This window comes from Rattus rattus, chromosome 6, assembly GCF_011064425.1.
Source record: "Rattus rattus isolate New Zealand chromosome 6, Rrattus_CSIRO_v1, whole genome shotgun sequence".
NCBI lineage: Eukaryota > Metazoa > Chordata > Mammalia > Rodentia > Muridae > Rattus > Rattus rattus.
Window position 1 is genome coordinate 131,330,823 of NC_046159.1, and position 26,029 is coordinate 131,356,851.

Sequence of the window (26,029 nt, forward strand, 5' to 3'; positions counted from 1 at the left end):
CATTATTTTATACCATTTCATATAATACAGTCATTGTAAAGAATGGAGTTTTAATTTTATTTACAGGACACTGAAAGATAGATTATAGAGACTTAATTTTTTTTATTAAAATCACATATGCTTCATTCAGAAAAAAAGCATCTATAATTCCAATTATAACATCTCTCACATTTCAAAAATATATTTTTGGTTTAGGTATATTCCATACAGCTAATAGAACACAAGATAATGTTGTGTATGTGGATAGGTTGAAGGTCCATGCTGTATGTATTCTTCAATTTCTCTCCAATTTACTGTTTGAGACAGGGTCTCTGGACCTCATCCATTTGGTTGTGCCAGCTCAGGCAAGCCTCAGGGATTCTTCTGTCTTGGTCTCCCTAGCACTGAAATTGCAGGTGCACTGCCACATCCAACTTTTTTGTAACATACGTTCTGGGTTCAAACTCAGGTCTTCTTGATCTGATTTTCTGACAATGCCATCTCCCCAACTCCCAAATAAGATTTCTAGTGCTTGCATAATACCACCACATAGAAGTAGCAATTTATAGCATATTGACCTATAATCTGCATTTGCTTCATGTGGGTAGTGATTCTTAACAATGGGACAGAGAACAAGCTCGTTTATTCTGTTCTGCTCCAACTATCCCAGACCTATGCAAGTATTCCACTTAACAGTCCTGCAGTAACAACTCAAATCCGTTTACTTTCTTAGAATTCTGAAATTTTGGTGATTTTCTCTTCACAAACAGAGCTGAGTGTGGTGGCCAGCCTGTAGCCCCAGCTTTGAGAAGGGAAGTGCACAGAGGCAGGAGAATCCTGATTTCAAGGTCAAACTGGGCTACTCAGCAAGTCTGAGCTACAGAGCAAGATCATCTCAAAAACCAAAATACCAAACATAGCGCCTACCTTCCTAAACTTTTTTTCCAGAAGCTCCAAAACTGGAAGCTTAAGTTAGATAATTGTGGTTTTCATTAATCTCAAGATAAAAAGGTCAAATGGGCTTTCTTAAAATAGCCTACCAATAGCTGACACCTATTTGAACGAAGTTAGAGAGGGCAAGAATTCCTTCTCAGAGTTGGGAAGAAGGTGGAGGCAGCAGCCACTGGATATGAGAAGCAGCTCAAGGTTTGCAGATTTGACAGATGATGGTCATCTTCGATCTTCAGGGATTTTCCAAGCTGGATGCTCGTGCCAAAGAGGGAAAGTGCATGCTAGCCATGTGACCCGACTTTACTTCCAGGTTTGCACCACCAGAACATTGCAACCGCTCGCCAATCGGTTTTCACCCCAGAGCCTGATGAAGACTCTCTTTTTCCAAGTTCCGGGAGGTGCAGTTAGATAACCGCTGGAAAGTCAGCACCTGACAGCTTTCCCCGATCCAGTCGTCTTCGGGCTCACTCTACTTTCCTCCTTCGCCTCCCCAACCCTCCCAGGTTCGGGTCCGCCGAAGCGCAGCAGCACGAGCAACAGTTTGGTGCCTGAGCGAGCGGCGCGTGCCCGGGACAGGAGGCGCCCGCGGTTCTCACACCTCCGGGCGCACGCAGCCTCCGGCAGGCGCTCCGCAGTCGCGGGCGGGAGGGCGCACGGGCGCGCGCCAGCGAGGCCCGCCAGCTTCCCCCGCCGTCCTCAGCGCCGCCAGCCCCGCAGTCTCCCCCCGAGGCCGGCCCCGCGCGTCGCCTCCCCACCGGGGCTGCCCGCCCAGCGCATGCGCGCCGCGCTGCCGGGCGTGCCGGCCACACTCCCCCCACCCACTCCGTGAGCTTGTCACTTCCTGCCCTCGCCCCATCTCCGTCCGGGGTCAGTCAGTCGCTCCCTGTCGCAGCCGGAGACTTCTCTGCTTCCCCCTTCCTACCCTCTCCACGGCGGTCGCTCGGGCTGTCCAGGGAAGGGGCGGCCAAGAGAGAACGGGACTGACTTCCATAAAGTTTCCCGAAGCATCTGCTACCCGAAAGGCCCCAGGTGGGGGACCCGCGCAGCTCCCCGCCCCTCTCCAAAGCCCGGGGGACCGTTGCAGGTGGAGCGGCGCTGAGGGGAGCCGGGTTCGGCGCGGCCGTTGCCCTGGCGAGGGGCGCCTCAGTCCTGCTCGCTCCGGTTCCAGCTCCTTCGGCTGCTGCGCCCGGCGGTTCCTCCTGTCAACTGCCTGCGCCCGCGCGCCGCCAGCTCGCCGGCCCGGAGCGCGGAGGGCTGCCGTGAGCCGCCCGCCGCCGCCGCCGCGGCCGAGGACGTGGTGAGCTGTGCGCTTCACATCGTCAGCGCCGCCGGGACTCTTTAGGAGCGCGCTGGCCGCAGCCCGCCTCGGCTTCACGCGGTGCGCCGGGCTGCGCCAGGTAGCCCCTCCGCCGCGTCATTGCGCCCGGCTGGTGTCGCAGCCGCCCGGCCAGCCGCTCCGGAGTTGAGTAAGTTGGGCGCGCATGGCGGCGCGGACCTGACCTGCTCCAGGAGACCCCGACGCACGTGCGTGGCGGGAGGCGCGAGCCGCTCCTTGGCCGCGCGCAGGGGCTCGTCGCACCCGCGTCCCGCCCGCTCTCCGCGCGCCTGCCGCCGCCCCAGCACGGCGAGCCGCAGCCGCCTGCGCAGCCCCGCCAGGCCTTCGCCGTGCGCTGCGCTGCGCTGCGCGCCGGACGCTGCGTTTCCGGGTAGGGCGGTGAACCTGTGCGGGGACGTGGGGCTGGAGGCCGGGCGAGCGTTGGTTTCTTTTCCGAGCGGAAGGTGCGGGCCCGGGGTGAGAGGGCAGAGAGCGCATGGTGGGATGGTCTGTGGCGATTTCAGTCACAACCTCCCCAGAAGTTCAGGGACAGTGATGGGTTTGTGCTTCTGTCCACAGCCAAGCCGCAATGAAGAGCTTTTCACAGTGAAAGGAAAATAGGTCGCACCCATTAATTAAAAATGCCTTTGAGGGACAAATACTGTCAAACCGACCACCATCATCACGGATGCTGCGAACCAGGTAAGTCCGTTTTTTTGTTTTTTGTTTTTTGTTTTTGCCCAGTGTCTTTGCTCTCCTCTACCAGAGCTACTGTGTCTTCTGTGTTGTCTCTGGGAAGTCTTTCCTAAGTAACTCGGTTTCCCCAGCGTAAAACTACTCACATAATGCCAAAAGCCTGTACAAACTAGAGATCGCCCTTGCTTGATCCCCTGGAGAAAGTGCCACAAGTGTCACCGTCAATCATTTCCACAAGATCGGTCAGCTCCTTTCCCTTCGTTTTCAAGGCAGCTTTGTTAGTGGTTTACTCCATGCTCTGAATGTTTAAAATGGAAGAAAGAGGCAAAGATAGGTGCTGGGACACTACCATTCATCTTCATGACAATAGCTTATCGGTAGAGTAAGTTTCCCGTGAAGTGTTTTAAACCATAGGATAATGTTTACCACTCCCCCCAAACAAACAAACAAAGTCAAAAGTTTAATTTGGGTCAAGAAGGTTGATTGAATGTGTAGGAAATATTGGGCTCTTTGAATTTAAAAATCATCTTAAATGTTTTGGATGGAATTTATTTTTGCAGATTGCTTAGAATACTTAGAATATTTAAGGTATTTTATTGCGTTGAGCAGATTCAGTTAAATTTATGATATTAAAACTTTTTTGAGTCCCTTGAAGAATTTATTAGTGAATTTTAATTTGATAGACATTGTACTTGTATATTGGCCTTATCTTAAAACGGGAATCGTTGAAAACATACAGTCAACTGCAAATAAGGGCTTTTCTATTCTAGTTCAAAGACAGGTGTTTATCACTTTTTACTTTTAAAGTCCCCAGGGTTGGTAACTTTTCCCCCCTATTTTGGCTTGCTTTAATTGAAATATTTAATTACACTCATGTATTTAGATTTTTATCTCTACCGTCTTTGAAATGACTTCTTTGAGTAGGAGAAAATGGTAATAGTAAAGGGGAAGAAACTCTTTTGCTATACAGGACAATAACCATTTGACTCCAGTCTTATGTCTGTTGGATTTGGTTGGGTCAATTTTAACCTAATAAAACAGGTACCTCAAGGATGGGGCCTCATTTTCATTCATCCCTGACCCATCTAACTTCAGCACCTTTTATACTGCACTTTTTGTATATTTGAGGTGAAGATGTATTTCTCACATTATTATGGAGTTGAATAGTCTTTACTAGTTTGCCTATTCATTTTTTAAACAAATCATAATTGAGCATCTCTTAGGTGCCAGGTATTGCTCCAAGGCAACAGGGATATAAATGGTGAAAAGGATAGTTTTCTTCATAGAGTTTTTGAGTGGAAGAGATAGATTTAAACAATATAATTTGTGAACGTGATTTACATGTTGATAATTAAGCATTTAAGAGATTTAATGCCTTTAAAGATGCTTTCTGGATTTTAATTTTTAAATGTGAATTGACTTTTTATTTCCCGTTAATAAGAAATCTTATTAAATATCATTAATTAAAAATGAAAAGTTAGGGGTTGGGGATTTAGCTCAGTGGTAGAGCGCTTGCCTAGCAAGTGCAAGGCCCTGGGTTCGGTCCCCAGCTCCGAAAAAAAGAAAAGAAAAAAAAAAATGAAAAGTTACTGCTTACCACTATATGACTCCTTAGAAGTAAATGCTTTGGGGTTTTATTTCAATGGAAAGCTAGACACTGGATGACTTTTAGGTTAGTTCTTGTCATCAATGCAGGGAAGGTATGTGCTGAGTAGGAGGACACTTATAGGCCTGGCAGAGGTATGCTATGGTAGTCATGAAGCTGTCCTTAGATGGATGGATAAGGGTGCAGTGTCTGAGAAATTCTTTAGTTGGCTTTCATGAGGGGTCTATCGTCATTTGGATTATGGGCAGAAGGTGAGGCCTGAGATGAGAATATTCCTGAAGAGACCATTATGTCTTGATGGAATTGGTCAATTTATAATAAGGAGTGTTATTAGAAGTCTTATCATTATATGCATATTCTTGTTTTAACAACTTTTTTTTAAATAGAAGTTTTCAGAAGTTCAAAATACAAGGGTCTGATGTCACCATCATGCAGACACATCATTATCATTCCATGGAATGTCTGTTTTCCATAATCTTCTCCCTTTCCCAACAGTTTCCTTTCCTGCTCTCCAACTTCTCCTCCAACTTATATTTTATAGCAAGCAAATCTTAGACATCATGGTTAGAAAGATCTTTAAGGAACTTGTTTTAAGGCAGGAGAGACTTTTACAAAAATAGGTATGTGCTCTTGGAAGAGAGCAAAGTAAGCTATTCCCAGGGTTTGGGTGTTTTTAGTTGGGGGAGATAATTGTAACATTTGTAACCTGGGTAGATCTGATCATTTGATCTTGGAAAGGATGGCAGGCTGTGTAAGAGGACAGTTTAGAAAGTAACAGATATGTGTGTATGTATATATAAGTATGTCTGTGTACATTTCAAATGAAAAAGTGTATTTTAATAATTCGAGCTACATAGATATGTTTCCTAAGTAAATGTGTCCAGGTAAAGCTGTCTCGGTGTCTGTGCTGTAGTGGAAGTGGTCTGAGGATGGTAGGTAAGAAACCGCTCTAGCTCAGAAGTTGGGTATTCTCATGTGGAAGTGGAAGTTGCTACATTACAGAAAGTTTTTTGGAGTATATACCTGAAGGAGGAACTCTTGGACAGAGTCTGTTTCTCCACATAGCTCTCTCTTATTGTTTGTATTTTTCTTTCTCTTTATTCTCTACTTCTTGCCCCCTATAAAGCCAGTCCTTAGTTCTTTACAGTTGAGATTTTTTCCAGCCTTTGTAGCTAATTATATTTTATAGTTATCAATTGCTATCATATACAGCTACTGAAGAGAGATCTTTCTGTCTCACCACGCACAGCCTGCTAATAAACCTGCTGCTGTTTCTCCTACAGGTTGGACTTGACTTACATTTTGTAAAGAGATTGTCTTGGTGTCAGGAAAGCAGCTGTTGGTTCATGAGAACACTGATACTGCCGGGATGTTCACTGAGCACTTGCTGTGTCCCAGGCTAGGTTTTGATTAGTTCTTAACATAGTATTTAATAACTACAAAGGTTTTGTTTTTGATTTTTTGGAAACTTTGTTGGCCCTATGATAAGAGAAGAGGATGAGATCTGAGCCTTTAGTTGTCCTAGTTATACCTCAGTGAACAGCCACACAGTTGGCATGCAGGGAGTGTGCATCTGGGGTCTTACATTCTTTATTCCTGCAGTGCTTGTCAATTCTCAAACTGAGTTAGTTGTCCGTGTATATTCTGTTTATGGACCTAGAGTGTTTCTTAAGCTTTTGTTTGATGAAAGGATAAGGTTCTGAGATGTGGTTCTCCTATTTGTGTGCACTGAGCACTTGGTAGGAAGGAGGCTCTAAGGCTACATCTGTATGCACAGCACAACAGCCTCAGCTATTCGGTCCAAACTGGAATTGCTATCCAGGTCTAAGGTGCAGAGCAGTAGTAGCACATCCAATTGAAGGAAGCCTGCTCCCCCAAACCCCACACCAAGAGAATGGACTGGCTTATGATAGCATTAATTAGGTAGACATTATGTTCTTTTCTTTTCTTTCTTTCTTTTTTTTTTTTTTTTTTTGACATTTTGTTCTGACTGACCCAGGGCTCCAACTGCATATGTAGCAGATAATAGCCTTGTTGGGGCACTGGGAGAAGGGGAAGCCCTTGGTCCTGCCAAGGTTGGACACCCCGTGCAGGGGAATATGGGGGGGCAGTAAGGGGGATGGATGGGCGGAATACCGGTATGGGGGAGGGGGATGGGATGGGATGGGGGCTTATGGACAGGAAACCGGGAAGGGGAATAACATTTGAAATGTAAGTAAAAAAATATGTCTAATAAAAAATTAAAAAAAATAAATGGTTAGTTTTTCTTTACTACAACTTGTTATTTGAGAGAGCTCATAGAAAACAGTTGTCTTTTGCAGCTACCTTGTGACACATGATCTAATTATTTTTCCACTTATCTGAGAATTTTGCAAGGGAAGGAGGTGATAATAATGACTGGATATGAAAGTGAAAATTTTTATTTTTAGAAATTGATAACCTACTCTGACAGGATCTTTCAATTCTGTTGGTATCCTGCCAAGATAACTTTCTCTTATCATCTGTATACATGGCCATATCAACTAAATTTATGTATTTCTGTATCTGTATATTCTGTATTAATGTAAATAAGGTCATGGTCTGTACCCTGTTTGGTTCCTATAAAGAGACTTTGAAATTTGAAATTTTTCTCAGTTGAATTGCAGAGTGCTTCAATGAAAGTCTTGTATGCCTTGTATACTTGTTTGTTTTCTTTCTTCAGATGTTGAGTTTGAGTTTTATTCTCATGATTGGTTAGGGTGCTTGATTAGATTATTTTTAAGGCTTTATCTGGTGTAGTTAAGAGTTTTTGTTAAATGTAGTTCTTACCTAAGGAAACAAAGAGGCAAGCAGTATGTAATGAGTGATACCAAAGCAGTATTTGCTGTTAGACCCACTAACTGGCCTGGATTGAGTCTTTAATATTGGGAATGATTAAGGATTCCCCTCCATTGCTTGATTTGTCTTTTAAAGATGATGAATTATATATATATGAATGTATATGGAGGTATTCTCATTATTAACATAATTGGAGCAAACTATTGTTTAATCCAGTAGAAAGTGATTTAAGTAACTTACTGATTTTTTTGTCTGGGCTGGGGTTTGTGTTTGTCTTCCATGTAGTTTATATCCTGGAGCCTGGAGATCCTCCTTTGTTACAGCAACCAGTACAGACATCCAAATCCGGTATTCAGCAAATAATTGAGTGCTTTCGATCAGGTATGAACATTTTAGTTATATTTTTCAGATAATCACAGTAATTAAAAACTTTCTAGAAGGCCTGTATATTGGTTTTCTTTATAGAATATTTTGAGTTGTCATATTTTTAAGACAAATGAATAAACATTGACTTGGTCTAGATAATTCTTTTTCAATGTTACCTACTAAATATTACTTTAATTTTTTTTTAATTTAGAGAATTCTGTTATAGTTTAAGATAAAATGCTGTTACTTCTTTTTTTTTTTTTTTTTTTTTTTTTTTCTTTTTTTTTTTCGGAGCTGGGGACCGAACCCAGGGCCTTTCGCTTGCTAGGCAAGCGCTCTACCACTGAGCTAAATCCCCAACCGTGCTGTTACTTCTTAAGATTCAATTCTAGTTCTTTATAAACTTTGGTGTAAATTATATTACAATTTGTGAGATATCATTCTGTGTTAATTTTTTTATCATTTCTGTTTTGGAGGCTCACCTCTTGCCAAACTCTGGAGTTTTCAATATCTTCAGAAGATTATAGGGTAGAAAAAAGACATATCTAACCTTGATATCTTCAGATACATTTATTAAGCTTTTGTTTCTCTTTTAAAAATTATTTTTATTTTTATTTTACATGTATGAGTGTTTTGACTGCCTGTTTATCTGTGTGCCATATGCATGTCTGTTGCCCAGAGAAGCTGGAAGAGGGCATTGGATATCTTGGGGTGCAATTACAAACAGTTGTGGCCCTCCATGTCAGTGTTTTAGATTTGAACCTGGGTCCTCTGGAAGAACAGCCAATGCTCTCAACCTCTGAGCCAACTGTCCAAACCCAAGCTTCTGCTTCTTGTAGATTACTATAGGAATTGGCTATATATTATACTTGTGCAGTTGCAGTTCAGTGCTTTGAAATCGGTGTTACTCATTACATAGAAGCAATAAGAAGTTAGAGCTCCTGGGTTAACAGTGAGATCACAGATTGCTATAACTCTTACAACTCCTTTATCTGTCTTTAATAGATTTATGTTCTGATATTACTGTTCAGTCAAACATCAGTAAGCACAATGAATGGGCACCTGATTAATGAATGGTAGGGTCTTATCATTATTTTAAAGCTAATGAAAAATGTCTGAGGTCTAAAGGAAAGCATGATTATATAAAACCATGCAGGAAGTTTTTTGAAGCATTTGTTTTAAAATTTTACAGAAGAGGGACTGGAGAGTTGGTTCAGAGGTTAAGAATGCCTATTACTCTTGTAGAAGACCCAAGTTTAGTTCTCTTTATCTACATAGTGGCTTACAGTTGCTTGTAACTCTAGTTTCAGGGGATCCAACAGCTTCTTCTCATGTCCTCAGTGATCTCATGCATGAGATATGTATGTATGTATGCATATATGCACATATTTATATATGCACACACATTCAATCACTCATATAAAATAAATAGTTTTTAATGAAAAATTATAGAGGGGGAATTAGACATTTACTTTATAATTCAAAGAAATAGGGTATCCTCAGATTAATTTTTTCTCTGACCTCCAAGAACCATTTTGTAGACTTAGACATTGCTTTTATGTCTGTTGTCTTTACTACAATAAGTGTTTCAGTGCCTGTCATATGTCTATCCTTATGCTAGGTGTCTACCTAACTTTCAGTATTTGTTTTTACTGTTGATACTCAACCTTGATTAACAGAATAATTTGTAAGTTAGAGTCTCCTATGATGCATGTATAACTTTCACTTGTTGGGGCAGTTTATATTTCTTGCCTAAGAGAATAGTAGTTTATTTCTGTTTGTTTTAGCAATTTTAAAACAGATTTTTTTTCATTCTTTGTAATAAAATGAGAATAGTAGTTTTTCTCATTTAGCAGTATAATTTGGTTTCTTTTAAAGAATTCATAATTTAGAGTTAAGGTTATTTTATATTGCCTTAGTTTATTACAGTATTAATATTATTAAGTTAGAGTTGGTTACCTCATAAATGGTTTATCTTATAAAATGCTTTTCAGAATGTTATGTATACAAAGTTCATGTGTTTTTTAAATTTTGGAAGGCGTTCTCTTGCTGTAAAGAGAAACCACAACAACTCTTACAGAAGTAAGATTTTATTGGAGTTGTTTGCAGTTTCAGAGGTCTAGTCCATTATCATCATGGCAGGAAGCACAGATGCATAACACTGGAGCAGTGGTTCAGAGCTGCTTCCTGCTCCACAGGCAGAGAGAGAGAGGGGCTGGGAAGGAATTGATGGATGGTCAGGCAGAGAGACAAAGTGAGACACAGAGACAACTGAGCCTGGGTTGTGCTTTTGAAACCTCAGAGCCCTACCTCCAGCTATAGATTTTCTCCAACAAGGCCAAAGCTCCTCCAACAAGGCTATATACTTCCTAATCTTTCTAATCCTTTCAAATAGTGTCACTCCATGGTGATTAAGTGTCCAAATATATGAGCCTATATGGGCCATTCTCATTCAAACCACTACAGAAGGAAAATATTTAAAGATGAATTCTCTTGAGTACTATAGTCTTGATTCTCTGGGTTTAGCAGTTCTTACTATGTAAGCTAAAGAATGGGGCAGTGGGATAGGTATTCTGATTTGGGGTCATTCCACAGCTGTTTGTCTTTGAAATGTGGTTGTTTTAGATAGGGATTTTATTGTTGTGATGAAGCACTACAGTCAAAAGTGACTTGGTCAGGAATGAGTTTATCTCATCTTACATCTTCATATTACAGTTCATCATCGAAGGAAGTCAAGAGGCAGGAGCTGATGCAAAGGCCATGGAGGGCTGCTGCTTACTGTCTTGCTCCTCATGGCTTACTCAGTCTGCTTTCTTATACCATCCAGGACCACTTGCCCAGAGGTGGCCCCATCCACAATAGGCTGGGCCCTTTCACATCACTCATTAATCAAAACAATGCCCACAGAGATGCCTATAGACCAGTCTAGTGGGGCAGTTTCTCAGTTGAAGTTCTCTTTTTCTCAAATGACTAACTTGTGTCGAGTTGATATAAAACTAGCCAGAAGTATTCTTTTAGAAATTCTCTCCAGCACATCAGCCTTGAAGAGAGTGTGTGTGTGTGTGTGTGTGTGTGTGTGTGTTCTGAAAATGCTGTAATTTAAATTAAAGGTGATGTAGAAATGTGCAAAGTTGTGCAGAGAAACTAATTTTGAATTAAGAGAATCACTTCATTGTTGTGTCATATAAATCAGAAACTTGAATTGCAAGACAGTAATCTCTCACATCTTTAGCAAATCTAAAGTCTATTGAAGTAGCACTGTGTAGTACAAAGGTGTTTCAGGCTAAAGTAAACCTTAGGAGAATGGGCCATATGACTTAGGGGTCCATTCTGACCTGGGACTCAGGTCCTCCCTGACCCAGTCTTCCATAAGCACACCCTCAGAGACTCCTCTCTCTCCAGTCTCTTTCCACTGTAACTAGGTCACACACTGCATTGAAAAGCCTATCCTGGTCGCACTGTGTATCTGATAGATACTGGGCAGTACCACTGTGAAGTCCATGAGTCTGCTTAGCAAGAGACAGGGGAAGTCAGGTTGGATAGTAGTGCTTGGTGTCGGATCTGCTTTCATCTTCAAGCTCAGGTAGCTGCCTTCAGCCACTGTCATCTTTGAGCTCCGACTTTCTTCCTCCTACAGTGGACTGTCTGAGCTGATACTAATTCCTACCCAAGTGGGATGCTCATAAAGGCCTCTTAGAGTGTCTGGGGAAGGAGTTGACTCTTCTTCATCAGCTCTGTGTGCTAGACTGACTGTTTGACAATTTTAACCCATTCTTACTGTCTTAAATTTCAGTGTTTGTTAGCTTTGCACTATTTTCTTGGCTTTAAATTAAAAATTCTTTCTTACCTCTGCTATTTATTTCTAACTGCTTAATGTGTAAAACAGTTTAAGTAAGATTTTTTGGCGGGAGGAGAAAATGATTGTGAATACAGTTTATAGAGCAAACCTTTAAGCTTCCCACGGCCCCTTTTATGAAAGTGAGTGCTGCTGCATGCGGTGTTCTTTTTATGGGATCTTTTATCCATGCATAAATGTATCCTTGGTTTCCTCCCAGTAGAAATGGTAGCAGACCAACATTCTTCTGCACCTTTACTTTGTGGATAAATTTGGTTGTTGAATTTAGTGTAGAGTTAGATGTGGCTATAGATTTTTCTGTCCTGAACCCTGATGGTTGGATGACTTGAAACCTGCTGTTTGCTACAAATACCAGCTTCTGGCACGACCTCCACCATGCCTTTGGCTTTCCTGGAGTCTTCTCATGCCTGAGCAAATACTTCTAGGATTCCGCCTGTTATGTGACGCCTTTGGACTTCCCTCCTTTCTCTTAACATGTTCAGTTGACCTTCCTTTTTCTCTGACTCCTTCAAAACAGAATTTTGAAGAAAAGAAAATCACAATATATTTTAGGTAGTTATATTGATTCAGTTGAGATTAGTCTGTTAGTCTTTTAGTTATTTTACAGAGGGAAAGAAGCTGTAGAGCGCACTAAAGCTAGAAAAAAAATGAGGGAAGGTGCCCAGCATTCACACTAGTCTTTAGTGTGAAATTGACATGTTAACTTCTTACAATTATATAAAGAAATAATATACAAAATTATAATAAAAAGGATCCTTACATATAGAATATACTATACTACTATATACAAGAGAGTCCCTCCTCCTCTCCCCAGGAAAGAATAAATTGTTAATTAGGGTTATGCTGGTGAAAAATAACAAGTATTTTGTGTAATGGTTCTTTATCTTCCTAGATTTTATCATCTCAAACTTAATTTATTTCTGATTGAAGTAATTTTAATTGAAGTTAATTAATGTAAGCCATGATTGAATTTTGATGCTGTATTTTTAATTCTACTTAAGCTTAGCATGGAAGTAAAGGCCCGTGAAGGGTGTATAACAGAGAGTGCTCAATTCTGTGATTTTTCCTTCCTTCCTTCCTTCCTTCCTTCCTTCCTTCCTTCCTTCCTTCCTTCCTCCCTTCCTCCCTTCCTTCCTTCCTTCCTCCCTTCCCTTCCCTTCTCTTCCTTTCCCTTCCCTTCCCTCCCTCTCTCCTTCCTTCCTGTCCGTCCATCTATCCATCCTTCCTTCCTGTCCATCCATCCATCCATCCATCCATCCTTCCTTCCTTCCTTCCTTCCTTTTTTCCCCCCTTTTGTTTCTATACACAATTATTTGCCTGTGTACATGAATGCAATGTTCAAAGAGACCAGAAGAAGGCATCAGGTCCCCTGGAGCTGTAGTTATAGGCTCTGATACGGGTGCTGCCGACTGATATGGGTGCTGGGAACTTAACTGTGGTCATTTGGAAGAGTAGCAAGTGCTCTCAGGGGAGGAACTTTCTCTTCAGCCTGAGACGGAATTTTTTGATTGTTACATAGCAATTATAGAAAATTTAAAATGCGACTAGATATCTTTTGGGTTAATTTTTTTAGTTTTCACCTTCCAAACATGTCTTGTAGGATTATGTTCTTGAGAGCAGGTATTTACAAGTTTGAAGTTCTCCATATTGTGGAACCATATCCTTTACTTACACATTTCCAGTGAATTGAATAGTCTTGTATCTGACTTTAATAGGTGCTACATTAAGTGTTTGTTAAGGGAAAGTGAAAGATTCATCAAGTAAGCACAGTCTTAAAGTAATTTATCCTACTTGTAAGTTATTATTGTATGTATCCGTTTTCTACTGCCAAAACTCTTACCCTTTGGTGGACTTTTTTTTTTTTTTTTTTTTTTGGTTAAGATCCTGGTTGATGATCTGTTAAGCAGTGAGTTCTAAGGTAATTTAAGAAGCTAAGCAAAAAGGAGAGTAATTGTTTTAAAAAAGGAAATAATTTGGATAAAATCAGCATGACTCTTTTCTCAGGATTATGAGCATGGATGAACTTTATGTATGCTATGCTCTAGATTACCATGCTTGTGTCTCAGGTGAGAAGGAGTTTTAGTCTGTTTGTGACAAAGCAGTCAGAAAAGTGGTAGCTGATTTTTTAATAAATCCATTCTGTTATGATAGAAAAATATAGCATCTTAAATGGTGGTTGAAACCTTTTAATATCTGTTTGTGCAACAAGACACATCTTAGTGTCCTCATTTGTAAGTCTGTAGCATTAGAACAACCACATGTAGAGAGTTGTTAATAAAATCATTCAGGCATTGTCCTGAAGATAGGAGTACGGCGGTGAGCATCAAAAGTAACTCTTTTCCTAGATATCGTAGCATGGTGGGTACACAGAACACTGACCAAATGCAAGATAGTGGGGCAGCCGGGGAGATGAGAAGGTGCATTAAGAGTGCAAGTGATAGATTCTTAGTAGGAAGCTCAGCGAAGGCTTCCTAGTAGAAGTGACATCTGACTTGGGATCTGAAGGTATTCTAAGTCAGAACAGGGAAGGAGGTGTTATAGTACTAGTCAGGGGGTGATGGCACACAAAGGACAGAGGAACCAGAGAACGTCCACTGTATTTGACCCAAAAGAAACTGGTGTGCCTTTGCCAATACTAACTGGCATGTGCACTTGTATTTTGAGGAAAGTGTTTATAACTGATAGGATAGAGAATATACTTTTTTAAATGCTTACTGGGAATAAAAAATATGTTCATTACTAAATAGAATTTAATAGGAATAATTAAGAAATTGATGTTTTTCTTTCTTTTTTTCTTTTTAAAGATCAAGAGATCCTAGTGGACAAAGTGACTTAATTTAAGGAAATAGTCTTTTACTTTTATACCTTACTATTTATTAATTATAACCTCATGTTTATATAAGATTGGTAATGCTTTAAATATGCTGCTATTTGCTTATTTAAACTTAAAGTTAAAAGCTAATTTTAAAATTATTTTAATTACATCTCTGTGTGTGTGTCTGTGTGTGTGTGTGTGTGTGTGTGTGTGTGTGTGTGTGTGTGTGTGTGTGTGTAATGTGAGTACAGTGAACATGTACTCTGTAGATGCTGTCCTTCTGGACCTGGAGTTGAAGGCAGTTAGGAGCTTCTAGATGAGGGTGCAGAGACCAAACTTGCACCCTGTGCAAGAGTAGAACATCATCTTACCCACACAGCCATCTTTTTAACCCCTTTAGCTGTATTTTTTAGTTAAATAGATTTCTTTATTTTTCTTCAATCTTTTTTCCTTCAGTGTCAACTATTTTTTTAAAGATTTATTTATTTTTATTTTATGTGTGCAAGTCTTTTGCTTGCATGCACATTTGTGCACCATGTGCATGCCTGCTTCCTGCTGAGGCCAGAGAGGTTGTTGGATCCCCTGGAACTGGATTGTATGGATGGACGGTTGTGAGCCTTTCTGTGGGTGATGGGAACTGAATTTAGGTCTCCAGCAAGTGCAGTATGTGGTTTTAACTGCAAAGCCAAAGGTGTAGCCCAGGCTGGCCTCACTCATGATCTTGGCCTTTGCTTCTTTGCTGTATCCTGCAGGGATATTTGCCACAATAGGCTCTGTTCCTTATTTTTTAAAGGCAAGATTCAATTTCTATTTTGGGTATAGTGGTTCTTTTAATTTAGAACCAACTCATAAACTTTTCTTTTTTTTCCCTCCCCATATTCAGCTACACTTTTTGAAGCTAAATGTTTATCTGTTACAGAGGCTTAGCTGAAATATTTCAACCCTTCATAGTTTGGTAATCACTTTGGGGCTAGATATGAACCAAATACATCAGCTGACTTTCATGAATGAACTCCTTAGTAATGTGGAATGACTATTTTTGGTTAGTTTCGTTCTATGATACAAGATGGATAAATTAAAAAAAAAGACTCCCACAGATATTATATAGCTTGTTAAGATAATATAACTAGCCAGGTGGTGGTGGCACATGCCTTTAAGTCCAACACTTGGGAGGCAGAGGCAGTCAGATCTCTGTGACTTTGAGGCCATTCTAGTCTACAGAGCTAGTTCCAGAACAGCCAGGGCTACACAAAGAAACTGTCTCAAAAAACAAAACAACAACAGAAACAGAAACAGAAAAAGAAAAAGAAAAAAAATACAACTAGATAAGATCTGGTTAACAAATCTTATCTATAGTGAGAATTCTGGGAATTGTGTTTCTTTAAAAAAAAAACACAGAAATATTATGAGTATGGTTTAATCCCAGTGTGGGGATATGGGGCTGCTTCAAAACAACTTTCTATGCTTTGCCTCCTGCTCTAGCAGTGGCATGTTTTTGCCAACTGCTGATAGTTTTTGTGATTGTGTGATGTTTGGAAATCTGGGAACTTTTCAGAGGGTATATAAATGCTAGGGCCCCAAGAAGCTGGTCATTAGAGGTGTTGGTAGTAGTTTGTTAGTAGTCGTACTAACAAGAAAAAAGAAATTAGATTCAAGGATCCTCCTCTCCTCCCCTCCCCTCCCCTCCCTTCCCCTGTCTTCTCTCCTCTCTTTCCCTCCCCTTCCCTCCCCTCCCCTGTCTTCTCCTCTTTTCTTTCTCCTCCTTTCTGTCCTATCTTAGTGAACTAGTAAAAGGGGGTGAAACCAGAAGTGGAATGGTGGGATAAAGAGTGAGAAAAAGAATAATGTACAAAATAGCAAAGTCTGGCTGTACTTATCAAGCTATATTATCTTTTTACAACGGAATATTGAGGTCTGGCCTATTTTTAATATGATAAAATATACTCTTAAAAGTTAAATGTAAATTGCTAAAGGTTGGGTTAGAAACATTCAACTTTTATAGACCCTACATTTTTCTTACTATTTATTCTTTTCTCATATGGTACATCCTAGCTGTAGCCTCACTCACTCCTCCTCTTACCACCACCCTCCCAGACTCCCCCCACACCCTTACTGCTTCTTCCCCCAGATTCACTGCCTCTGTTTCTTCAGAAAAAGAGCAGGCTTTTCTTTTTTTTTTTTTTTTTTTTTTTTCTTTGATGTTTTTTGATATATTTACATTTTGAATGTTATTCCACTTCCCCCCTCTCCCATGCCCCCTCCCCCTTCCCCCTGTTTCTCTAAGGATGTTCCCACTCCCACCCCCCCACCCCAACCTCAATGTCCTGGCATTCCCCTACTTTGGGGAAATGAGCCTTCACAGGATTAAGGGCTTTTCCTTCCATTGATGCTGGACAATGCCATCCTCTGCTACATATGTGGCTGGAGCATGGGTCTCTCCATGTGTACTCATTGGTTGGTGGTTTAGTCCCTGGGAGCTCTGGTGGGGTTTGGCTGGTTGATATTATTCTTCCTATGATTTAAGAGCAGGCTTTCAAGTGATACCAACCAAACATAGCATAATAAGATGCAATAAGACTGGGCACAAACCCTTATCAAGTAGGAGGAAGAGGATCCCAAGAGCAGGCACTTGCCTGCCACTATTAGGAGTCCTCCAAGCTAAACAAGTGTAGCATGTATTCAGAAGACCTAGCACAGACCCTTACAGGGTTGTGATTGACATTTCAGTCTTTGTGAGCCCCTATGAGCCCTACTTAGTTGATTCTGTGGGTTGTATCTTGGTGTCCTTGAGCCCTCTGACTCCCACAGTTCTTACTCCCCCTTTCCTGCAGGCTTCCCTGAACTCCAACTAATGTCTGGGTATGACAGACCCTATAATTTTAATTATACTATGGTAAGATAGTATTCTTCAAGAGTATCAGAGCTTCATAGACAGGCAAAAATGCTTGTTAAATGACAGAACATTCAGGACTTAAGTGATCTTAAGGGTATTAGCGAGTTACTATAGCAAGGACCTATAGGAAGTAAAAACAAAAAATTTTGTTTTGTGCTTCTATTCCTTGTGGATGTTTTAAAGTTTTGATATATATATATATATAATATATATTATATTTTTTGCCAATTATTCTGTGTCTCTGGATCTTCCACCACAATGTTTAGATTCCCTAGATCAGTAGCATTTCTCTATTATTAGAACTGAACACTTGTGGTTATAAATGGTAGACTTGGTCTTGGCTGCTTCAAGGATTTATAATCTAATGGATAAGCCATATCAGATCACAGTAATTATATTGATAAGCAATTGGAATTGGGGCAAGATTTCTCATGGATAAAGGCTTGAGATATATAAAATGATAGTGCTATCAAGAAGCCTGGGCAAAATTCAAAATTCTGTCTCAGTAGGGGAAAAGATTCTCTGCTTTATCACCACATAGCACAATTTCATGTTGGCCCAGAGCCTGAGGTAACACAAACTGAATTTTAAAAGGATAGTCATATATAATCATGTGTTAAAAGCTGGACCTTTAATGAATTGGGAAATGTGTTAAAAAAAAAAAAACCAAAAAAAAAAACCTTTTATTTTTTTACTTCCATGTTTAGAAAAGAGCTGGCAGAATCAGCAGAAATGTAAAGAAATGATGAGGAACATCTTTTGTGTTTCCAGATCTACCCCATCATGATCTCTAGGGAAGACTCATGCACATCTTTATTTTTAGTGCTCAACCAGATGCCAAAACCATTGCCTTGGAAAAGCCATTGAATTGATTGACCACTGAAGTAGGAGAAGGGCATCACAGTTTGGCTGTCTAAATTGCCAAATCGTATAATATTTGCTTGAAATTTATCACTTAGTTAATAATATTTTGTGGTAGAAAATAGCATTATCTGTGTTTTTTTTTTCCAGAGTAAATATGCTTTTGGATTATCAAGTATCAATACCTTTTTAAAAAGTGTATGTCAGAATTAATTTTTATATATTTCTTTTCCCTCCAGGAACCAAACAACTTAAACATATTTTATTAAAAGATGTGGACACTATTTTTGAATGTAAATTATGCCGTAGTCTCTTTAGAGGATTACCAAATTTAATTACCCATAAAAAATTTTACTGCCCACCAAGTCTCCAAATGGATGACAGTAAGTTTTATTCATATATTTATTTATACATTTTAGAGTTAAATGTATATATATTTTTTCATTAAAATGGAGTTGATATCTAGTTAATGATAATTTGGTGATTAAGAATATGAAGCACTTGACATTGTTGTATTAAGTTTCTTGGATACTATTTTATATCACTGTTTTTCATTTGTTCTTTTCCTAATCTATGAGTTTAAATCTGTGAGTCTATGTATTTGTATTGAAATAGTGAGGATTGTTTTTGAATGCCTGTATGGTTCATATATAGTTTAGTTAATATTTGAAAGTTAGTATATTAATGCCGTCTTTAAGCAATTTAATGGTAAAGTATTTTAATTTAACCAGTTTTTGCTAACTGTAATTGGTTACCTACTCAGACTCTCCTTAAGTAAATGAGAATGCTTCTAAGTAAGCAGCAGAGAATGAGTGAATTACTTGATATTTCGAGAATGGCAGAGAGCATTAAAAATATTTATTAACTTTTTAGTGTTTTCTGGACTTTAATATGAAGATTATATTTGTTCTTAGTGAAATTTATTTAGGTATAACATAACCAGTATTAGATTGAATACAGACAAACAAGATTATTACTTTTTGTGATTAAAGGCAAATAGCATGCTAATAGTCTTTGTGGAACCAAATGTTTTTTGAATGTAATGTACTTGTCTGAATAAATGATATGTATAGTGTTATTTTTCTTGTTTTAAAGAATTATTGTAAATTCTTTAAAACATAGCAATACTATGTAACTTCATTATTTCTTGCTCAGGGACTTAAACTTTGTGGATTTACAAAATGAGATACTTATTTTAGTAGCCTGATACCATAGATACATTATGGATCTTTTGCATTTTTCAACTTAAGCTCACTTTTTTTTCTAAGTTTTTGATAGGGAGCTATAATGCAAAAATTGATTAATAAGGTATTTATTTAATTATTGTTAAATTATGCTAAAATGTATTATAGGGTATAGATAAAATGAATATTTCAAATTTATCTAGAAATTTTTACATAAAGATTGTGGTCATATTTTATGGGAATTTAGGATAATATTCATCTGATATTATGGTGCCTTATCCATCCTGGGTTATGGAATCTTTGGATTGATTTGGTTTTGCTGGTCTAAAACTTTGAGACTAAAAGTAATAACACCTTCAGCGTTTAAGATACTCCATGTGTTTGTATTTGATTGTATTGAACTTTTTATTATTGAGCTGTAACTTAAGAGGTAACCTAGAGAAAATAGTTTAAAATCTAACATTTTAATTAAAGTATATTCGATCTCTTGGTGTTCTTCACTGGAGGGCTAGAGGTAATTTACACAGGGCAGTTGGTGGTGGAGTTGGCAGGTTGGTGTGCATTCTCGGTGGTGGTTCTGCATGCGCTTTCGTGAAGGTAGCATCTCACTGCGTTACTGGCCACAGAAACAAACGAGGGCTGGAAGACTCAGCACCTAAGCCTGAGGGTCAGCGTTTGTCTCTAGAACCCACACACACACACATGCAGAGTGGGGTGGTGGGCTGTCTGTAACTGCAGCTTCAGAGAGTGGAGGCAGGGGGAATCCCTAAAGCAAGCTGACTGTCAAGACCCACTAGTGAGTTCCAGTTTTGAACCTGCCACAATGAATAAGGTGCGAGTCTCAGCATCAGCCTGGGGTTCCAGATGCATACACACATACCCACACCTAAGTACCCACATATGTAAACATACACACACCAAGCACACGCATGAAAATGAGGAAAAGGAGAGAGGATGAGAAGAATTACCATGGATTGTGTTGTGGTTTCTAAGTAGTTATTGTGTAACTAGGTTTTAGAATTGTCTATGAAACCAAAACTGATGGCAGCCAGCCTTGCTGCAGGAGACTTATTTGGGTGCCTATTGAAGGGGTTGCTATTGCTTAAATAAACAACACTAGACTAATGGATAGTTTTAAACCACTTGTTTTATTAAAATATTGTCATGTTGAGAAAATTGTGTAAGACTGGGTTTTTATACCTCATGCCATTTATGTTGTTGACTTGCAGATATTTTCTTATTTCTGTGAGATGTTCAGCTGTCGCAGTGGAAGTAACCTGTATTGTAGATTAAGTCTTACATTAACTAGAACACTACAATATTGTATTAAAAATCATGTGTATAGTAACATCCTTCCTGATATTTTATCCATTCGGGGTTATAACAATTTGAGTTGGCTTTGGTACTCTAAAATCTTCAGATTAAAAAAAAAAGTGATAGTATTTTTATTGTTTAGGGTGATCCATGTGCTTGTGTATTTTATAATAAAGGAACTTAGAAACAGAAGTATTTCTTCAGATTATACCTTTGTCATTTGGAAAATTAGAGCAAAGTTTTAACTTAGTTAATGTTTTATGTTCACAAAATGCTGAAAAGTAAATAATGCTATAAAAGATACATGTATTACTACAAGATGTTTCATTATATATTTTAAAATATTAGAGGGTTAAAACAAGTTAATTTTTCAGGTTAAAAACAATTGTTTTTTTTTCCCCTTAACAGATCTTCCTGATGTAAATGATAAACAAAGCCAAGCCATAAGTGATCTCCTAGAAGCCATATATCCAAGAGTGGACAAGAGAGAATATATTATTAAGCTAGAACCCATAGAAACCAACCAAAATGCAGTGTTTCAGTATATTTCAAGGACTGATAATCCTGCTGAAGTGACAGAGTCGAGCAGTACCCCTGAACAAACTGAAGTTCAAATACAGGAGACAAGCTCGGAGCAGCCGAAAGCAGTGCCCGAGGCAGACACAGAGGTGGAGGAGGCCGTAGAGCCTCCTCCTGTGGAGACTGTTGCCGATGAAGCCACAGCCCCCACCGAGGAGCAGCCTCAGGAATCACAGGCTGACCTGGAGACATCTGACAGCTCTGACCTTGGCCACCAGTTGATATGTTGTCTTTGTAGAAAAGAATTCAATTCTAGACGAGGTGTACGTCGTCACATTCGAAAAGTACACAAGAAGAAGATGGAGGAACTAAAAAAATACATCGAGACCCGGAAGACTCCAAACCAGTCCTCCAAAGGACGCAGTAAGAGCGCTCTAGTTTCATTAAGTAGGAGTTGTCCAGTTTGTTGTAAATCATTTGCTACAAAAGCGAATGTAAGGAGGCATTTTGATGAAGTTCACAGAGGACTGAGGAGGGATTCAATTACTCCTGATATAGCGACAAAGCCTGGGCAACCTTTGTTCCTGGATTCCGCTTCTCCTAAAAAATCTTTTAAGACTCGAAAACAAAAGTCTTCAAAGGCTGAATACAATTTAACTGCATGCAAATGCCTCCTTTGCAAGAGGAAATACAGTTCACAAATAATGCTTAAGAGACATATGCAAATTGTTCACAAGATAACTCTTTCTGGAGCAAACTCAAAAAGAGAGAAAGGCCCTAATAATACTGCCAACAGTTCAGAAGTAAAAGTTAAAGTCGAGCCAGGAGATTCTGTAGAGTCTTCGCCCCCTTCCATTACCCATTCTCCACAGAATGAACTAAAGGGAACAAATCATTCAAATGAAAAAAAGAACACACCGGCAACACAGAAAAATAAAGTTAAACAGGACTCTGAAAGCCCTAAATCAGCTAGTCCTTCAGCTGCAGGTGGCCAGCAAAAAACCAGGAAACCAAAACTTTCAGCTGGCTTTGACTTTAAGCAACTTTACTGTAAACTCTGTAAACGCCAGTTTACTTCCAAGCAGAACTTGACTAAACACATTGAGTTGCACACAGATGGAAATAACATTTATGTCAAGTTCTATAAGTGTCCTCTCTGCACTTATGAAACTCGTCGGAAACGTGATGTGATAAGACATATAACTGTGGTTCATAAAAAGTCATCTCGTTACCTTGGGAAAATAACAGCCAGTTTAGAGATCAGAGCTATAAAAAAGCCAATTGATTTTGTTCTAAACAAAGTGGCGAAAAGAGGCCCTTCAAGGGATGAAGCAAAACATAATGATTCAAAACACGATGGCACTTCCAATTCTCCTAGTAAAAAGTATGAAGTAGCTGACGTCGGTATTGAAGTGAAAGTCACAAAAAACTTTTCTCTTCACAGATGCAATAAATGTGGAAAGGCATTTGCCAAAAAGACTTACCTTGAACATCATAAGAAAACTCATAAGGCAAATGCTACCACTTCACCTGAAGGAAATAAAACCAAAGGCCGAAGTACAAGATCTAAGGCTCTTGTCTGGTGAGGAACATTACAGAGTTTTGTTCCCCCTCCCCCTCATGGAACTAAACAAAGTCATTTGGCCATAACTTATAGCTGGTTCCATTTTAACATATTTTTCTTCCATAAATCATATCACAGTAGGATCTGCAAGAGAGATGGTTGTTGCTTTTATCTCTAAATGACCTTTATTCCAGTAGCTTGGGAACAAAAGTTGATTTTAGAACTTGCCTTCCACAGGACAATGCAATGTAGCTATAGGGAGATGACACAGGGTCAGAGCTTTTGTCTTTGTTTTAATGTTAGAAAATATATACAGTTTTTTTGGTCTATGTTTACATAGAAATCTCATGTTTAACTAACTTGCCCGGGTTTAATTTGACTTAGTCTACTAATTTTATTTAGTCTACTAATTCTAATGTAGGAAAGTTAAATATTAGAATGAATTTATGAAGGAGATATTTATAGGAAAAACATTTTAAAGCATTGTCATTATTGTAAAAATTTTTAATGGTTAAATAGGGTGTAGTACTTAGAAAAAATCCCCAGATGGAATATAGAAAAATTAACATTTATTATTTACTTTTAGCACATTGCTTCCAGAGGAAGGGGGAAAGTTAGTAAATACAAGTTTGATTTTTATTTTGGGGGGGGAAGTATATGTTAGTGAGTTTTTAAGTTTTGATCTATAGGGAAAGATTTTTTAGGTACATATATTCTTGTTTCCCTTTCTGTTTAATAAACTTATAAGTGATCATTTCAACGTAGTTAGTATTATTCAGTAAGTGGTGTGTGTGTGAGTGTGTGTGTGTGTGTGTGTGTGTGTGTGTATGTGTGTGTGCGCAGGGACGGGATATTGTGAACAAAAGGAAAGCAAAGTCCCTCAGAAATTTTGGAGCAAATTAAATATTATAAAATATGATGTAAAGTAGGGAGCAGACACTCTATATGTTGTTTGTAAGTCTATATATTTTTAAAGTCTGCTTGCAGCACCTGTGCCCCTTGTAATTAGACATTTAATGGCCCTAGTATTATGTAAGTTTGAGGTACAGCCTCTAAAGTAAAGTTCTTAGTGTGAGTGCTTAGTATGTCAATGTGAAGTGGTTTTATTATCACACTATTTTTACTTGTGTGGAAAACTTAAGATGAAGCCATCCTTTAGAAGTCATTTCTGTTGTGTAATTTTAAGACAAGGTTTTATTGGTAAACTCAAAAGTGTTCATTTATTCCTATTTCTCCTCAGATAACTTCAAGTGATGTACGAAAAGGTTTGGAGTTCATTTTTGTGGAAAGACTTTAAGTTGTTAGAACCACTAAACGTCTTCACATGGTACTATGAGGAAAAAAAAGAACATTTTCATAAAATTTCAACTGTAACTGCTGATTTCTGACTAAAACAGTAACCATCTAACCAGTTTCTGAGGCAATGCCCATTCCAGCACTTTCGAGTAGCTGTGATATTATATATTGTCTTCATAGACCTTGAACATATGGTCTACAGTTTCTACAAAAGTGTTGGGAATTTTACTTTCCAAATAATGTTGATTAAAATGATCAACAACCTGAAGGAAATAATAGTTTTCAACTGATATAAACTTCGTATTTTTAGTGGTTTAAGTTTATTTCATTCTACATGCAAAATTTTATCTAGATTGTATAGAAAAATATGATTTTTGTAGAAAGTATGTTAGTAGATCAAAAGACAAATTAGTATCAATACATTATGAATATTTAGTAGCCTACTGAATATTTATAATTATTTTGAATTCATTTAAATTGAGTTTTCCTTTAGCACTTAAATGTTTGAAAGTTTTATTCTAAAGTATATACTACAAAAAGTTCCAGTTCATCTTATGCATAGATCATTATTACATTTATCATTTGTAAACGTTTTTATGAAAATTAAACATTCCCCTATTTTTCTTTAAATTTTATACAAAGCACTTTAATGATAGATGCAAGCTTACTTCTCAGTTCCTATTTTTTTAAAGAACACATTTACTACTGTTTATATGAAGGTAATAAATAGTTTCCTGGTGTTTTATAGATGCAGACAATCCACATGCAACCACTGCTTATGTTTCTATTTTATTTCTTTCAATGTTGCTGGAAAGGAAGATAGGGGTGCCCATCTTAATTTTTTTCTCCCAAGCAAAAATTTTAAATGACCACTTTAGATAACATTTGATTCCTATTGTAAAGCTGAAAATAATGAATTCTTGTCCATCTTTTGTAATCAAGATTTTAGGAAAAAAAGAAATACATCTATCTTTATGAAATTTTGGACAGGTTTTTGTGTATTAATATTTTGTACTTTTAGGGAATATTTTATTTTTTAGTAATTTGTGTCAAATTATTTTAAAAGGTACTGCAGAAAATATACCATGTTTTTATATAGGTTCACAGCTGTACTTAAAATGGACCCTGTCCATCTGTGTCCTTTTTGTACAAATTTTTAAATGTCGAAGATCTAGAAGGTCATAATAAAATGCTTCTATAGGTAGAAAAACATTTATCCTTCTCAGTGCTTTGCACTAAAATATACTGTGAAAGGAATTTAGAAAGACTGTAATTGTTGCTGGAAATGTTCTATATTGAATGTACATGTTTATGTTGGAAAAAATGTACTATATGTGATGAAATAAACCAGACTAAAAGTTATTTCAGCTAAATGTGCTTCAACACAGGTACATTGGTTGAAACTTAAATGTTTTATTATCAAACTTACTCAGTGACTGAGCAGCTACACTTGAATTATATTCTGATAGTTTTATTTTTAAGAAGTAATGATTTCTCTTTAATTTAAAACAGATTACTTTTCCACAGATGGAAAATTTGTACTTATAGGTCTAATGTTAATGACTAATAGCATAATATATTTAGGGACCAAATGTGTAGTAGGTGGCATTTAATTTATAAACCATCTTCATTAGTTGCACATTATTAAACCTGTATTTTTGACATTTTCAAAGTGTTATCTTTTTGCGCATTCCTATACACAATACATCCTCTTGACCGTTTCCAGTCTGTTTTGCTTGTTAATTATTGTAGGAAAGTAAGAAAGATAGCTTGATGTTGGAGAAGGGAAGAGAACACCAGATCCCTTCTCTCCACTCACAGGCTTCACAGGACTATTCACAGTATGTCTCCTCCTTAATCATTCTTGTGCCACAGAACAGGACCTAATAAGAAGAAAACATATGTTCCTATGTCCTCCTCAAAAGATGTTTGTCTAGGCCATTATAGAAAAGAGAATGCTGTGTCATAACTCGCCTGAATTAGAAGCACCCAGGTGG

General features: G+C 38.5%; 1 protein-coding gene across 4 annotated transcripts; it reads left to right on the top strand.

Moving 5' to 3' along the window:
- Nucleotides 1-1,869: 1,869 nt before the first annotated feature.
- On the top strand, nt 1,870-25,751 carry Znf800 (zinc finger protein 800). 4 transcript variants are annotated; one of them, XM_032906958.1, is made up of 6 exons: nt 1,870-1,959; nt 2,825-2,947; nt 7,650-7,745; nt 18,395-18,538; nt 21,062-22,754; nt 23,977-25,751. In XM_032906958.1, coding segments are annotated over exons 2-6 (1,995 nt in total). In that variant the 5' UTR covers nt 1,870-1,959; nt 2,825-2,886; the 3' UTR covers nt 23,978-25,751. The 4 variants fall into 4 exon arrangements, with proteins under 4 accessions (XP_032762849.1, XP_032762846.1, XP_032762847.1 ...); XM_032906955.1 differs by lacking the exon at nt 23,977-25,751 and having other exon boundaries at nt 21,062-23,150; XM_032906956.1 differs by lacking the exons at nt 1,870-1,959; nt 23,977-25,751 and adding an exon at nt 2,615-2,636 and having other exon boundaries at nt 21,062-23,150.
- Nucleotides 25,752-26,029: the final 278 nt, after the last annotated feature.